The 16,132-nt window shown below is 40.1% G+C and overlaps 2 protein-coding genes across 3 annotated transcripts in view; both read left to right on the top strand.

Moving 5' to 3' along the window:
- filip1l (filamin A interacting protein 1-like) overlaps positions 1 to 8,790 on the top strand; it is a 54,113-nt gene extending 45,323 nt beyond the window's left edge. For both annotated transcript variants that reach the window (XM_076972585.1, XM_076972657.1), the window contains 2 exons: positions 1,122 to 3,954; positions 8,049 to 8,790. In XM_076972585.1, the coding sequence (XP_076828700.1) occupies positions 1,122 to 3,954; positions 8,049 to 8,228 (3,013 nt within the window). In that variant the 3' untranslated portion in view covers positions 8,229 to 8,790. The remainder of the gene's footprint in view (positions 1 to 1,121; positions 3,955 to 8,048) is intronic.
- Positions 8,791 to 8,999: 209 nt separating this feature from the next.
- LOC143475022 (uncharacterized) lies at positions 9,000 to 15,151 on the top strand. The gene is made up of 6 exons (XM_076972762.1): positions 9,000 to 9,427; positions 10,097 to 10,201; positions 10,361 to 10,494; positions 11,278 to 11,448; positions 11,559 to 11,785; positions 14,652 to 15,151. The coding sequence occupies exons 1-6, from the start codon at positions 9,361 to 9,363 to the stop codon at positions 14,782 to 14,784; spliced, it is 837 nt and encodes a 278-aa protein (XP_076828877.1). The 5' UTR covers positions 9,000 to 9,360; the 3' UTR covers positions 14,785 to 15,151.
- The last annotated feature ends 981 nt before the right edge of the window (positions 15,152 to 16,132 follow it).

The following is a 16,132-nucleotide window of genomic DNA, read 5'->3' as shown; positions in this document are numbered from 1 at the left end:
AACAGATTTTTTTAAGAAACATATTTCTTAAAGTCTTTCCATCTGGTGAGACCCTTGCGAGTGGCAGCTGAATTGTGCCACTAGTGTCTTGTTCCTATAACTGTATGGATGTCCTCATTAGGGGATTTGCAGTTAAAGGGGAATTCAGTTATTCACTCATGTCCGTTCTCTTGACCAATGGGTATTTTCATTGTAGCTTATGTACTATACAGTTTTTTTTTGTTTGTTTGTTTTTTTTAAACAAAAGATATTATGTTTGAAAAGGAATCATAAAATGTGATTTCTGCAAGTGGTTATTTAAACATTAACGGGACACCATTAAGATGCAAGACCATTAAGGCAAATGTGGACAGTCGACAGTATGTGAGTGTAATGCTGCAACAGTGTAATGCTGTACCAGTGTAATGTTGTGACAGTGTAATGTAGTGTAATGGTGTTAACTGCTTGCAAAAACATTATGCCTTTCCATGTACTCAGTTCTTTGTTTTTGTGTTTGCATTTCCGATTACTTAAGTGTTTTGTGTTTAATGGTGTCACAATATGTCAGTTTATGCTTAAACTAAACTAATGTAAACTGACCACCACTGCTATTGCACTCATAGAGGAAATGGTATCTATGCAATCTGTTTTTAGCTACTTGGCCAAATGTAGTCATATTTTTTTATATTTGTATAGCAGAATTATTTAATATAATTCTGTGTTTGTCCTTCATAAAAATCTTTCCATTACAGACTATGTGCCAGTGGCACACAGAACTCATAGTGCACAGAGAAGCTATAGTGCACACAAGTGAAACTATTTCATCCTCAGTATATGATGAATTTATGAATGACTCTGTGGGTGGGTGTGTGTGTGTGTGTATAATATATACACACATAGTGTTTTATATATATATATATATATATATATATATATATATATATATATATATATATATATATATATTATATATATATATTGTGGTGGTAGTGTTTTAACACACGCCCTCCTTCATTGGTGCTGATAAAACACTTTTTCATCATAGATAATCCAATTTTTTAAAATTTGCTGTTAATTTGTGATATTTATGTTCTAATAATTTTTATGTTCTAATAATTTTTTTGTCATTTTTTGCACATTAGACTAAAGTTGCTCATTGATCAAGAAAAGTCATGCCAGGAGCGACGAGAGAAAGAGAATAATCACAAAGTCAGCAGCCTTAAGGACGAACTGACAAAACTGAAGTCGTTTGCTCTGCTGGTGGTTGATGAACAACAACGCCTCGCGGAGCAGCTGGCTCAGCAGACGGCAAAGGTCCAGGAGCTGCAGACTACTGTGACACAGGCGAAAGAGGACTTAAGCTCCGCCCACACTCGGGCGCAAGAAGAGGGGAACAAAGTCCTACGCTTGGAAACTGAACTGCGAGATCAAGCCAGCCAGTTCCATCAGGAGCAGGAAGCCATGACGGCCAAACTGACCATTGAAGATGGCCAGAACCGACAGCTGCGTCAGAGACTGTCCACGCTGAGCCGTCAGCTGGATGAGCTGGAAGAGACGAATAAGACCCTCCGCAGGGCAGAGGAGGAACTGCAGGAGCTGAGGGACAAAATCGGTCGTGGCGAGTGTGGCAACTCCAGCCTTGTGTCAGAAGTGGAAGAGCTGAGGAAACGAGTGCTGGAAATGGAGGGGAAAGATGAGGAATTAATCAAGATGGAAGACTTGTGTAGGGACCTCAACAGAAAGCTAGAAAAGGAGTCCAACCAGAACCATAGTCTAAAAGTAGAAGTGGACAAGTTGAACCACAGGATTACGGAGCTTGAGAAATTAGAAGATGCCTTTGGAAAGAGCAAACAGGAATGCGGCTCTCTCAAATGTAACCTTGAGAAGGAAAGGACGATAACTAAACATATGTGCAATGAACTAGATGCGCTATGGGTTAGAATCAAGGAGCTTGAAGCTTCTGAGGGTCAACTGGAGAAAACCGAGTTGACGCTGAAAGAAGATCTTACAAAACTAAAAACACTGACAGTAATGCTTGTGGATGAAAGGAAATCTATGGCAGAGAAACTAAAACAAATGGAAGACAAGGTGCAAAACAGCACCGGCAAACTGCAGGCAGAACAAGATAGAGTCACATCAGTGACTGAAAAGCTGATTGAAGAAAGTAAAGAAACCTTGAGGTCCAAAGCAGAGCTGGAAGAGAAGATGTGCATTGCCACCAAGGAAAGGGATGAGCTCAGGACCAAACTGAAAGCTGAGGAAGAGAAAAACAATGACCTTCAATCCAAAATCAGTATGATGAAGAAGAGGCTTCAGTCCTTGGAGGCCGTTGAAAGAGAGCTACTGAGGAGCAAAGCAAAGGAAGATAGCTTAAAGGGACCGATTCCAAACTTTTTCCAACAAGAAGACAACAAAGTGAAAGATTTGACTCAGGAAGTGGAACGGCTCAGGAGGAAGCTTAAAGAGATGAAGGTGGTTGAGGGTGATCTGCTGAAGACAGAGGATGAATTTGAGTCCTTGGAGAAGAGGTACTCTAACGAACAAGAACGAGCAAAGGCTCTCATGGAAGAACTAGAGATCTCCAGGAAGGAGCTTTCAAAATACCAGCTAGCTGAGAAAGAAGAATCCAACCAAGAACACATTCTTTACAAGCGGCTGAAAGAGGAGGAGGCCAAGTCTAGTCATCTGACCAGAGAGGTGGAAGCACTCAAGGAAAAGATACATGAATACATGTGCACAGAAGAGTTAATCTGTCGTATGAAAACAGACCACGCAACACTTCAGAGAAAACTTACCCAACAAGAAGTTAGAAACAAAGAACTTGCCAGAGAGATGGAGACCTTAACACGGGAGCTCGAGAGATACCGTCGTTTCAGTAAAAGTCTTCGACCTGGCATGAACGGGAGACGCTTTTCAGACTTACAGGTCTCCACAAAGGAGGTTCAGACAGACCCAGCAGACAGCCTGCCACCTAATTACAAGAGCCTGGCTCCCTTAGAACGAGCTGTGGTGAACGGGAAACTATATGAGGAGAGTGATCCAGAAGATGAACCAAATTACAACGAGATTAACTTTGCTAAGTGCAGCCCCTCACTTCTAAACAATGTCAACAACCTGAACAACAATATTAGGAAAGTCAGAGGTCCCTTTTTCAAGAGTAGAGATAGTCATCAGCCAGTTAATAGCAAGATGCAATCAAGACAAAATGGAAGTCATGCTTCACAAGGGGATGTAGTCCTCACTCACGCTTCACAAGGGGACGTAGTTGTCGCACACAGTCCAGGCCAACCTCTCCACATAAAGGTGACACCAGATCACAGCCATAACACAGCCACTCTTGAGATCACAAGCCCAACTACTGAAAATACCCAGTCTTACACGAGCACAGCTGTTATCCCAACAAGCGGAGGTCCACCAAAACAACGAATTACCATCATCCAGAATGCATCAGTCTCCCCACAGAACAAGACCAAGAGTTCTTCCCCAGAAAGCCCCTGCACGCACGACCAGTCGACATCACCTTTTACTATGGCAACGTATTCCCGAACTTTGACCCCCGACTCCTCTGGTTCCGAGACTCCAGACAGAGCCATGTCACCCATACAGATAGTGTCTGTTTTAACAGGAACCCCTGATAGGCCGCAGGCTGGAGAGGCAGTGGAGGTCACAGCGGGTCACACCGTGTTCCGCGTTACCCCAGAGAGGCAAAACAGCTGGCAGCTACAGAGGTCCAACAGCTCCGGCCCAAACGTCATCACCACTGAAGACAACAAAATCCACATTCACTTAGGCAGCCCCTACATACAGGCCATGAACAACACTGCCCCACTCGTTAGTCCTTGCTGTTCTCCTGGGCAGGAGCAAAGGATTCCAGCATTATCCAGTGGTGCTCCGTCCCAGAGTCACAGTAAAATGACGAGTAGCATCATGATAAAGCCCACCTCCACCCCAGTCTCACGGCCATCACAAATCACCGTAAGTAGTGTCTTAGACTGACTTGTGAGCTTGTCTGCCATTTACCGAGTAGTCACTGTAGCGCTCTAATAGAAAACCCCTTACACTCTGACCCATAACAACCAGCCTTGAGCAGGGAACCCTTTATAACAAGACTTTGTGTACCTGGCATGTATTGACTAGTGCATTTCTTTATATGTGATTGATTTGTAGGTATTATTTGTGTGCATGATCTTTGATGTTATAATAATAATAGTAAGTATTATTATTATTAACATTTGAGAACTAGTACAGGAATTTTTTTTTTTTCATTTTTGGTTTTATTTTAAAATGTGTGCTTACTGTATTTCCTCAAGGACAAATGAGCATGTAACATCAGTATTCACTTATGTACGTATTAATTTGTCATTTACCACATGATTTGCATTTATTATAGTGGACATTTTCTTTTATAGTCATTAAAACACGAGCAAGTTTCTTTTTTATGGCATTTTGAAATGTTGCTCTAATGCCATAAGCACGCCAGTGGGGTGTAATGGGAAAAGTGTGATATAATGGGGAAAGTTTGACATTTGTGTTTGTACACTGCATGTTTTTATAATTTAAGTACTGAAGCTTTTCGTAGAATTGATTTGAAGATATTTAAATACAACTTTTCCTGCTTAGATCACCCAAAGTATAACCAAATGTAAAATATTATTTTTTTAAAGTAGTCATTCCTCTAAACAAGAGACATTATATAGAAAGCAATTATTGAGAGAAAACTTAAGTTTATACAAGCAGGAGTCTGTGAAACGGTCTTTGATACTTTTCAAAGTTTACAAGACTCGGGGGGGGGGTAAAAACGGGAGACCAAACTGGGAATTTTGACATGCCTCTTCTTGGCTGGGTTAAATTCACAGGCTGATGTCATAGTTTCTGGCACAATCCAAAATATTGTAATGCTTTAACAGTGTGAAAGTGTGTGTGTGTAAGTATTCTTAAAATGTTGCAGTAGAACGCAGTTCACAGTTTGATATGATTTAACAAGGGCTGTACCTTATGTTTGGCCTTAATATATTTTTAGCATGAGTTTCTCAAAAATGAGGAACCAGGTCAGTCATGAACAGCACTTAGTTCATACATGTTCTTTGTAAGCACTGACTTTTGTAAATAGCTATAAAAAATTGCAAACTGATTTTCATGATGACCATACACTATATTCATGACTACCACATACTATATTCATGACTACCACACACTCTACTTTTAATGCACCTACCACCATGATTCATACATGTACGTATTCTTCCTAACCACTTGACTTATATACAGTTCATCAGTATGGTCAACAGCAAATCAACATTGTGACATCAATGTTCTTATTTAGTAATGAAGTCCTGCAACTGGTACTGTCTTGTACACTGGTAGACTAGATACATGCTAACATACTAATATAGGTGCACGCTTACCAGTACAGAGAAAGCAAATGATGTGACTCTGTTAATGTACATGCCTACTACACCAAGCCCTAAAAATTGATTTAGGGTGAAATTTGTGGAATCTGTATCCCCTAGAGTGTACAGTCAAGGGAAAAAACTGTCTGGCTAAAGGAAACTGCCCTTTACTGATGAGGACAGCTGTGATGGTTCATGTCCTGTCTGCTGTCTGTGCCTAATCTCTTTTTACTATAACAAGACTGACTTTAAGCATTTTCAAGTGTATCAGAAATCTGCTTCATTTGATGACGAGACCTCCAAAGCAATGTATGCACTGGAACACTGATTAATGTTCATTACTTACACATGATCTACTTGATCATAAAAGACCCCAAAGAAGAGGACTGCGTATATACTGCTTGTTTCAACACAGCACTTTCACTGTAGATGTGGTTATCCATAATTGGGATCTGTATAACTCAAGCAACTCCTGAACATTTTTTTCCCTAAAATAAGATGAGTTACTCATGTAATATTTGCACTGTTAACCTTCAAAGGAGCTGATAGGAAAAAAAGACAGTGATTTACACAATAAAAGTGAACATGTATTTATACTTCACGTTTGAACCATATAAATGTCTGTTAGTGTTTTTTTTAGTGGCCATTATTATATCATCCATATATGACTAACACCATACTAACTACTAACAGAAAGAGCTGCAGTACTAACTAACACCAAAGAAAGAGCTGCATTACAAACACCACAAAAAACAAAATGGCTTCTTCAGCTGCATTGTAAGTGAACATGATTCCTGAGGTCTCAGAGTAGCACTCCAAACCCCAAACAAGACTCATGTTTGGTTTCCATGGAGATAGTAGCTGAAGCGCCGCCGTGGAGCCCGTGGGCTGATTCTGGCACAGGAAGTGCTCACTCTGAGCTTTATGACTCCACAGGGAGGACACTTTTAATTAAGGGTCATTATGTGCAAAATCTACAAGCCCCTCAGACTCTGCTGATTTTCTGGTGCCTAACCCTGGCCAGAAACACAGGCTGACCCAGATTCCAAATATCCAGCACAAATCTACAGCCACGGTTCACTTTTCCCCTTTTGGATTGTAATTTCGGACAGCAGTGCAGAGCACTTTCTAAGTGAGGTGCTGTGTATTTTGTACGCCCACGCACACTTCTGGTGGCAACGTCAGTGAGTAGTGTTGTGTAGACGAGTGGAGAAAGAGGTGGACCATTTACTATCAAAGTTCTGGATTCAGTTTCACATGTAATTTTAGTTTGGCATTCCATAACCTGGCAGAGTACGCAGATCTCCATTTTAAATGGACTCCATTATTACCATAATTCTTCTCATGTGAGTGCCCATAGATCCTCAGGATGAAGCATAAAAATGAGATCTAACTCACAGATGGGGAGCAGACCAAAGCTGGACTGATCACTTGAAAATGGCATTCTGTGATGACATCACTCCCTCAGCTGTGGGGTAGATGACATTGTGTGCTGAATGTGCTGCAAACAGAACTGTGATGTAAACCTCAGGAGAGTCTCCCACTGAAACCCCTTATAGATTACTGTTGAAACGATTCAACCATTTTCTCTCTCTGGCCTCTCTGCTTAAGGAAGGAAACATATGAAAGATGAAAGCACAGATGTGCCAAGCAACAGGGCCAAGCATTTCACTAAGAAGTGATATAGCAGATATACATATACTCTTGTATCCTACACTTACAGTATAGACTATTATGTTTACATTAAGTTGCCATTTATTTTGTTTGGCTTGTTGCACATATTTTTTTAAAGCTTTTATTCTGGTGTTGAGGAAATACAACTACAAAATAATGAGACGGTATCAAACCGATATGACACATCTCTTTCCTCTGCTGCTTTTGCACTTAGGATTTATTCATTGAACCCATTTGCATCATTCTTTATCCTGCAGCTGTTGACTGTCAGTTATGCAAAGTAACCCTAACCCTGCCAGTAATGTACAGTAATCCTAACCCTGCCAGTAATGTAAAGTAACCTTAAACCTGCCAATAATATAAAGTAACCCTAACCCTGCCAATAATGTAATCTTACCCTGCCAGTAATGTAAAGTAACCCTAACCCGGTCAATAATGTAGAGTAACCCTACCTTGCCATAAGAGTAACCCTAGCCCTGATCCTGCTAGAGTAACACTGATTCTGCCGGTTTTACAGTAACTTTAAGTCTACTAGAACATTCACATTTTTGGCACTTAGCACTTTGCTTTAATCTAGAGAGACTTACAAAGAAGAAAGATATAAAAGCACTAATATAATGACATGGGGCTACATTACAATAGTAATAACAAACTGCAAAACACAGAGTCCACTCTTCATTCTTTGAGATTACTAAAATAATTTTTAATAATGCAGTCAAATGTAACCATGTTCCATATATAAATTCAATGATAAAGGAAAATACCACCATCTTGTGGACATTTACATCCATCATTAGATTTAAAGAACCATGCTGTCATTTTGATTTATAGTTTTTCCCCAAATGGCAATTTTAGGCAGTGTTTATTATCACTGCTTTTTAATACAAAACTACAATATGACATGCACATCCTTCCCAATGTCAATAATGGATATAAACCTTAAAAAGTGTAATATCCTGTGTTTAATATGACTAAACACATTTTTGTTGTTCTTCTTCCTGTCAGATACCTCTTGAAGCATTCCGACGGTCTGGTCCCACCAGAATCCCTAAACCTAAAGGCAGCAGTACCCTGAAGAGAGCAAACAGCACAGCACTGGGCAAGCAGAGCGGGGGAGAGGCCCTGGACCCTCTCCACACGGACAAACCCGTGGCCAAGGCCACAAACCTCACCTCAAAGTCATAAACGCACATAGACATTATTTCAGCAGGACAAAATGAACTTTTGAATCAGTTTGTCATTCATGTTTTTTCCCCCCTTGGTGCTAATCGTGATAAGAAGGTGCATACGTGTTTGTTTTTTTCTTTTTTCATTCATTATATACAGTCTTGATGTAAGTAAAAGAAAGACTGCTGACAAAATCACTCTGCTTTGCTGAATTAAAAAGTCTGTCTCAGTGCCACTCAGTACCAATACCACAACAGATGTTTGTCTAAGTTTTTAAGTGTCATTAAACCAGCATATGAAACAAATTAGTAAAATATAATATAATTGATATATTGTTTCTTAGGATAACGTGCAAACAACAGTCGATATAATGTGCTGTTACACAACCCAGTCAAGCAGTTAGTGGGCACATGGAAGTAGCTGTTCATTGCAGATATGATTCCCTGGGGCCTGACGTCACATGGCAATAGGCTTCATATGCACACAGATTAAAAAAAAGGATACATATAAAAACATTAAATTGTGAAAGAAAAATCTGTTTCATGCTGTTGTTAATAAACACTTACTATTTCATACGTAACGTGGTTTCAAAACATTTTCTTATTTATATTTGTATTTAACAGTTCAAGGTCTTTGCTTGTACATCTTACGTTGGCTATACGTGCGTTGTCACACGAAGGACGCGACGTCTCATGAAGTAGATGAAATGACGTAATTTACGCGCCAACCTCGCAACCTTAAACAGGCGGAAATTACGTTTTACACTTTCTGTTTCGTCCAATGAGATTTTACGCAGAGCGTCAGAACGCAACCAATCGCCTGTCCGCAAACCCAAAACACGCTCGCGCGGTAAAACCGGAGGAGCGAACGCGCATTTAAACGGACGGGGTTTAAACGTTTCTCTCCACGTCGAGACGAGGTGCTGAAATAAACTCGCAGAACTGAACATTTGGTCGGTCGATGAGACATTTCGCTCACTAAGAGTCACCAGTTCACAAAACGGAGAGTCTTTGTTCGAGGAGTTTGGCGGTTTTGGTCCGGTGACTGAGCGTCCTATTCCAGTTATCTGGTTGTATCTGGCGCGTGTCCCACGTCGGCTGAGGCGCGAGGAGAGAAGCGCGAGACGCGCGTCCCTCACGCGCACCCCGACATGGCGCACGTGTGTGGACGCAGAGCCGTCCTGGTGGAGATCCCCGCGCCTCAGCCCAAACTCACAGGTGAGCGAGGCGGCTGGGAGAGGTCTGGCACCCGCCACATCCGTTTCCCTCCAAAGAGCCGCTTGAACAAGAGGACCAGCGTTTCTATGTAGCTTGCTAAGCTAGCTGCCCGGGTGTAAATCTGAATTAAACCGTTTAATGCTGCAGTACGCGTGTTTAAAGGGCACTGTTGATGTGATTTTGTTTTATTTATGTTTTTATGATTGGTGTTTTTAATTTGACATTAGTGGTTTACTAATTTTGGAGTACTCCAGCTAACCAAGCAGCTATCAGGAACATTTCTTTGCTAGCCTTTGAGGGTTTTTTTAGAAACAGCAAAAATATTCACACGTCTGACTTTTCACGTCTGAAAACATTATTCAGAAATAGTTTATTAATCAGTTTCATATTTTTATGTGAGTGAGTAATAGTTAAGTAGCTGGCTAGATTGACGTTTCTTGTGTGTTAAGTTTCAAAGAGCCTCATAAATGTGTTTGCCTGCGCGCTCAAACTGGTGTCTCGCAAAACTGATCTAGATAGATAACGTTACTGGCCCATGTCGGTCAATATTACTAATGCTCACTAAATATCGATATTAATTAATTAAATATTACTAATTACTAGTGCGCGATGCTCAGTAAAAATAAATTGGCAACACAATAACCGAATACGCTTTTTCCCCCTCATCAGGTCGCATGCGGAGATCTTACATGGACATCCTGGAGGCCCGCCTAACTCATGTTTCTTACACTTCTAGAAATGGAAAATTTGGCACTAGCAAAAGTGGAAGACAGTGTAAGGCAGATATGATAAATTTAATCCACCTCATCATAATTTTCATAGCCATCATGAAAATGAAGTTTACTAAAATAACTGCGTCCTGAAAAGCCTGTCATTTTGTTGCTTTTCAGAGCGGTTTTCTTTGTATCTGATAGAAAATGTGTTTTTCCATAGTGGAAGCAGTGATCCAACGACAGTGGAGCTGGAGAGGATGTGACTTCCAGGCGACGGGGTTGGGTGCGTCTCGCACGTCTCTCTCCAGACGAGAGCTAGCCCAGCTGCTGAGTTCCCTCATACTGATGGAACAGGTGAGAATTCATAGAAATCTTTCAGTGATTCAAGCATTTTGAATTGGGCCTTTTCTTCAGCTATGCTGCAGGTAACTACATATCACAATTAAGAGGCTACAGCAGTACTAACTAATAGTGCTAGGGTTAAAGCCAATGCAATTACAACTCTAACAACATTCTTTTTATTTGAGGCTTACGCAAATAATTGACTCAGTAATTGAATGACACAATGGAATTTTACTCCATTTAGTATGAGAGAAATAGTTTCAGGGGTACATATCTCGTGGTATAGTGGGTGTAAAAATGTTTCGTGTTGATTGTAAAAGCATCCTTTTGTACAGAGAGGCACTATAGGTATAACTTCATATCATATACTTCACCTTCTACATGTCTTACTGCAGGTGCTTCATAACTAAAATATTGTAATAATTTTATTTGTATTGCACCTTTCATACATTTCATGATAGAGAAAAGAAACAATAAAATGACAAATGCTTATTAAAATAGAAGAAAACAGCAAAGTAATGTAATGGCAAAACTTTAAAAATAATCAGAAGAACAAACAAAAGTAAAATAACATGTTCAAGTAATTAAAGGTGGAGGTTCCTTAACTAAATACAGCTCTAAACAGGAAGGGATGAAATGTCCACTTTGGGCCATAGTGGCTAAAAGCACCGTCTCCGATCTTTAACCGGGTTTTAGGAATGAACCAGGTTTTAGGAATATAATGTATCCCTCATCACTCCTTATGAATTGTGTATTTTACATTCTACAGCATACGTTTCTCTGTGTCTGTTTTAGAGTGGGAAAAATCTGGAATCTGGGTTTCCCCTGTATGGTCTAAAAGCAATACTGGACCAGTTGCAGCAGCAGAAGATAAATGTGTACAGATCTATTCCATATTCTCGCCTGGGGTCCAACAGAGATGCGCACTGTTACAGAAAAGCATATCCACACTTATTAGCCTTTAAGGTGAGTACATAATTTGTCACATTTAAAACAGTTGCATATTGCATGAATGTACGTCTGTGCTTGCCTAAGGATTTAATTTCTAATATTAAACACTTTGTCCTTGGTCTCAGCGTTCCTGTGTGGAAGGTGGCCAGATCCTTGTGCAGAGTGGCAAGTTTGAGAATGTTCTGGAGTTTGTGCTGGGAGCTTGGCAGTGCGCCAGTGAGCTTCCCCAGTGGGACACCAGCAACCACAATGGCGTCCGCGAGCAGTGCTACGGCGCGCTAGCCGGCTACTGCACTGCAGCTTTGCAGCACCACAGGCCGAGAGCCAGCAAGGCCCGTGAACTGCTGCGCAGGTACAGTGCACACTTCCAATAGAGTAAGAGCATTCAGGGACGGGAGAAAAACACTTCCTACTGATGTATGATTTGAAAGGTCTTAAGTGGCTGGAGTTAACCCTGTTCTCAAGGGAACAATGCCTTCTCGTGGACCTCACGTTGAGGTGCGAGATCAGTCGCTCCGTCTTCAAATCCTCCCATGGTCCTAAACTTCACAATGTTAATGATGTGTCCCAAATTCCCAAACAAAATTCTGCAAAGTTGTAAATTCAGTTTGTTTATTATTTATATATGTATTAATACATTGCTTTGTGCTGTGCCCATTGTCAGTAATTAGACATTGTCATAGACTGGAGATTGGAAGCAGGAACTAATGTTCCATTAATGAATGCTTAATGTGCATGTAAGCAGTCTTACTGCTTGTTTACTCATTGTTTATGTAGTTTTGTGTGCCCCCAGCCCAGGGGTATGCATTAATTATAAAGTGTAGTAAAGCAAAGATCACTTTGTTAAAAAAAGTTGACTATCCTAGACACCAGAGTTACTAAACGACTAAAAATGAACACTATTAACCAATCATGAAACTTCAGAAGGAGGTGGTGCTGACTGGCGTGTGTTGGCAGTTTTCTAAAGGGATGGCAAGGACCTTCCCTGATCAACACCTGAAAACATTACTTTCAGTGAGTTTAACAATGCCATGAAATGCAAGTTACAATGTATTAAAACTGCAGTCAATAGGATTGAGAAGAGAGTGGACTTGCCTTAAATATTCGAAGAGGTCCAGCTGCCAGGCACCTCCCTTTCCCCCTCCACTGCACTCTAGTCCCGCCTCCAAATCCCCTCCTATGCATGTTGGGAAATGTCAACTTCAGTGGCCAACATGTAAGCAAATGTAAATCTTCTAGACATGGAAAGTAATCTACAGCAAGTGAGAACTCTTGCTTCAGTGATTTCAGATGTTTGTATGATAACACACTAAGAATAAAGCAATAAACCATTTATGAAGACATTTAGCTTTTGGAACACAGGCAGACATATCGGGACAAACACCAAATGGCTGACTGGGCATAGCACAAAGATATTTACAGCAATTTCTAATCTGGGCACGGAAGGGGAAGACGCCTAACACCCAGGATGGAGTACCGTCCATTACTGGGCAAGCAGATATACATTCGCACACACTTGTGCAAGGTCAATTTAGAGTAACCAGTTGACCTAACAGCCACATTTTTTGCGCTGTTGAGAGGAAACCAGAGACCTCAGAGGAAACCCACCCAGACATGTGGAGAACTTGGAAAACCCACCCAGATGGAGGCATAAACCCAAGAACCTAGTGTTGAGAGGCAGAGGCATTCACACACTTCTTGTCCCTGGTTCTTTTTTAGCAAATTGTGTTTAGGATGACAAAGAGCCTGTCCCACCTCAGATTATGCCTCATGTACAACTCTCATAGACATGGTGATTTATCAAATAAAACATTGATGTCATTTTCCTTACCTACTGCTACTTTAAATATTCGTAAGATCCTTTTGTTGGCGTGTGAAAGATGGAAAATGCTTTTGCACGAAGATTAATTATAGAGTAAATAACCCTGTAGCTGCCAATAGTTGTCAGTTTTCATTTCAACCAACCGTGGGTAGAATTGAGTTGTTAATATGAAATGTAACTGCTTAGTGGTTGTCTATCATTTTAAGTCATTGTCATTTGGCAATACATCTAGCTAGTAAATCTGGTGAAATATTCCCAGTAAAACCCAAATTTAAATTTCATACTAAGTGCTTCAGTTATAAACTAACTAGCTAGCTACCAAGCTAACATTGGAAAATTAATGCTAGCAGCTAGCTGTTGACTGTAGCAAATTATGGAATTTTACTAAGTTAAAACAATTTACAGCTGAACAAAACATTGCTTTATTTAAAAAATTTCAAATTGAGCAAAGTTATTAATGCACTCAAACATTATAAGTCAAACCAAGCTTATTGACGCTGCTGTTGAGTCAGCTGCCTCTGTGCAGGACATTTGACAGCATTAAGTGTCAATCAACACGGCTGTATTGAGAAACCTATTAACACAATGGACCTGAAATTGTATTTTTGTAATTTTCAAAAAAAAAAAAAAATTAGTTTGAGCTGTGGGAATGGGTGCGATTTAAATCTGTACTGCCACTAGAGGGCAGCACGTGGTGACTTCTCTTTTCACCTGCTGTTGTCCAGCACACCTATATATACAGGTCTGTGGTTCAGACATTTACAGTTGGATGCCTAATTGAAGCTTGGCCACATCCTCACGTACTCTGTGCTATTGCCTGTTCGTAGTGCTTCCTCATTTCTAGCATGAAGTGATGGCACATGACTAGAGGCTAGTAATGCAGTATGATTGGAGAGTCTTCCACACAACCGTGGGGGTTTCAGGGGAAAAAAAAGTGAGTCATCTTACCGTTGTAGATTTTAGTGTTTTATTATTGGATTTTCATTCACTGGTTTATGGGGTCGGGAGTCTATTTTGCTCACCTGTTTCACTATGAAAGCAGACGCTGACATCGATGAAGTCGTCTTTTCTAGGTGCTAGTGTTAGTCCTCATTAGTCCTAATGGCCAGTGAAATCGGTGCAGTCTGTTGTAACCACTGTAGCCACTCCAGCCAGTGTGCTGGTGTCTGAATCCATTACCTGCTGGCTTTCTTACCTGCTGACACACTCTGACACGGTTCCTCTTCCTAGGCCAGTAATAACATGTTTTGAAAATGTTGATCTGTGTCTCTTGAGATCTCACTACATTGAATATTGGATTTTTTTTTCTACATGAGCCTGAAAAACTGGGATAAACTGAAAGTAGTGAACCTGTGCAGAATGCGTGTGGGATGTTGATGGTTTTTCTTTCTTTTAGGTTGAAAATAGCACAAGTTCAGAAGCAAGTGATTTCTTCATGTATACGGCAGCTGGAGCAACTACTACAAGCACCAAAGATTTGTAAAGGAGAGCAGAGTTCACATCACAGACTGAACAGCATTGAGGACTAAACATTGCTTTTATATACCCAAAGTTGCTCTTCAATTCATTCAAATATGCAAATTAAGAATGCCTAACAGAGAAATACAGGTGATTGGCTGATCCTGGTAGGTTGCAGGTTCAACTGCTCATGCCTAATGTGCTGGTTTAAATCGCAGTGAACAGTCGTTTGTCTTCCCAGCATGAAGTTTTGCTGTGATGTCTTGTATAAGAGCTTCCAGCTAATTTTGAAGCTTATTTTCTTAATATTAATTCAAAGTCAAAGCCTGACTACTTAAAATGTTGTTTTATCACAAATATTTAAAATGTAAATAAATTAATGTTTGCTAAAACCTTTGTATTGTAAATGTGTGGATTTGTGTACAAAAGGTTTGCTGACATTTCTCATCTGTGTATTTTGTTTCAGTGTTTTTGTTCGGTTTTTGTTTGCGATAAGATGAAAAATATATATTAGCATAGCAATTTGATTCGTTTGCTTGTCACTTTAACCCAGTCATGTAAGCAAGCTAAAGAAACATGTATGATATTACTAAGTTTCAGTCAATCTTGGCTGACCTTCTGACAAGTATGTATATGTATGCGTGCACAAATATGTTTGTGAGTACAAGAGAAAATGGCTGGTGGGTGTTGCAGTTCCAAGACCTGCCAGAGGAGGGTGCTTGTGGTCTTGGAATGTAATTCTGCCTTTGCTGGCATTCTCTGAATGCTGAATTTCATTAATGTTTATGGATTTCCTGTTCAGTATTCCTTCAGGTGAAGTGACAGTGATGTGATGGTTCAACAGAAGACCTTATGTGAACCTTTTTATATAATCCATTTTTTGTTGACTGCTTTTTAAGGCATAGGTCCCTTGATATGAAAGAGGCTTCTGATTCATTACGTTTGGGGGAGATCCTGACTTGTTGGCTAACACCAAGTTTTACCTCACAGAAATCAGATAGGGTAGAAATTGCAGGCATTTGTCTTCCATAAATATCTTGCAATTATTTAACAGTGTTTTGATGGTACCTGGCATTTCATTCACCCTGTTCCAAATGTGCTTCCTGCTGTCTAATGAAGATAAATCCTCACGTGTAGATGACGGAGAGTGAACTCTCCTCTTTAATTTTAAGCCCATTCAGAATCGGAGAAAACAAGGTGTGTTACATATATTTTTGGGATCAAATTATAGAATATTGGGGAATTTTGTAACATTCTTAAAGATATAATTTTCTCAAATTGCTCAACTTGTGAGTGGTTGCATTTCCACACCTATTTAAGGGGGCCTGACGTAGTAGTATGGTTAAATATTGAAAAATAATTTTTTTTTAAGCCTTAATTTATATAGTTCATTTAATGTATAGAATGTTGCTAAGTAAT

This window comes from Brachyhypopomus gauderio, chromosome 1, assembly GCF_052324685.1.
Source record: "Brachyhypopomus gauderio isolate BG-103 chromosome 1, BGAUD_0.2, whole genome shotgun sequence".
NCBI lineage: Eukaryota > Metazoa > Chordata > Actinopteri > Gymnotiformes > Hypopomidae > Brachyhypopomus > Brachyhypopomus gauderio.
This window is presented reverse-complemented; position numbering and strand designations above follow the sequence as displayed.

Coding starts and splice junctions, on each gene's coding strand:
- LOC143475022 (XM_076972762.1), top strand. CDS start 9,361: ATGGCGCACGTGTGTGGACGCAGAGCCGTCCTGGTGGAGATCCCCGCG. Junction 10,495..11,277: donor CCCTCATACTGATGGAACAG/GTGAGAATTCAT, acceptor TGTCTGTTTTAG/AGTGGGAAAAATCTGGAATC. Junction 11,449..11,558: donor CACACTTATTAGCCTTTAAG/GTGAGTACATAA, acceptor CCTTGGTCTCAG/CGTTCCTGTGTGGAAGGTGG.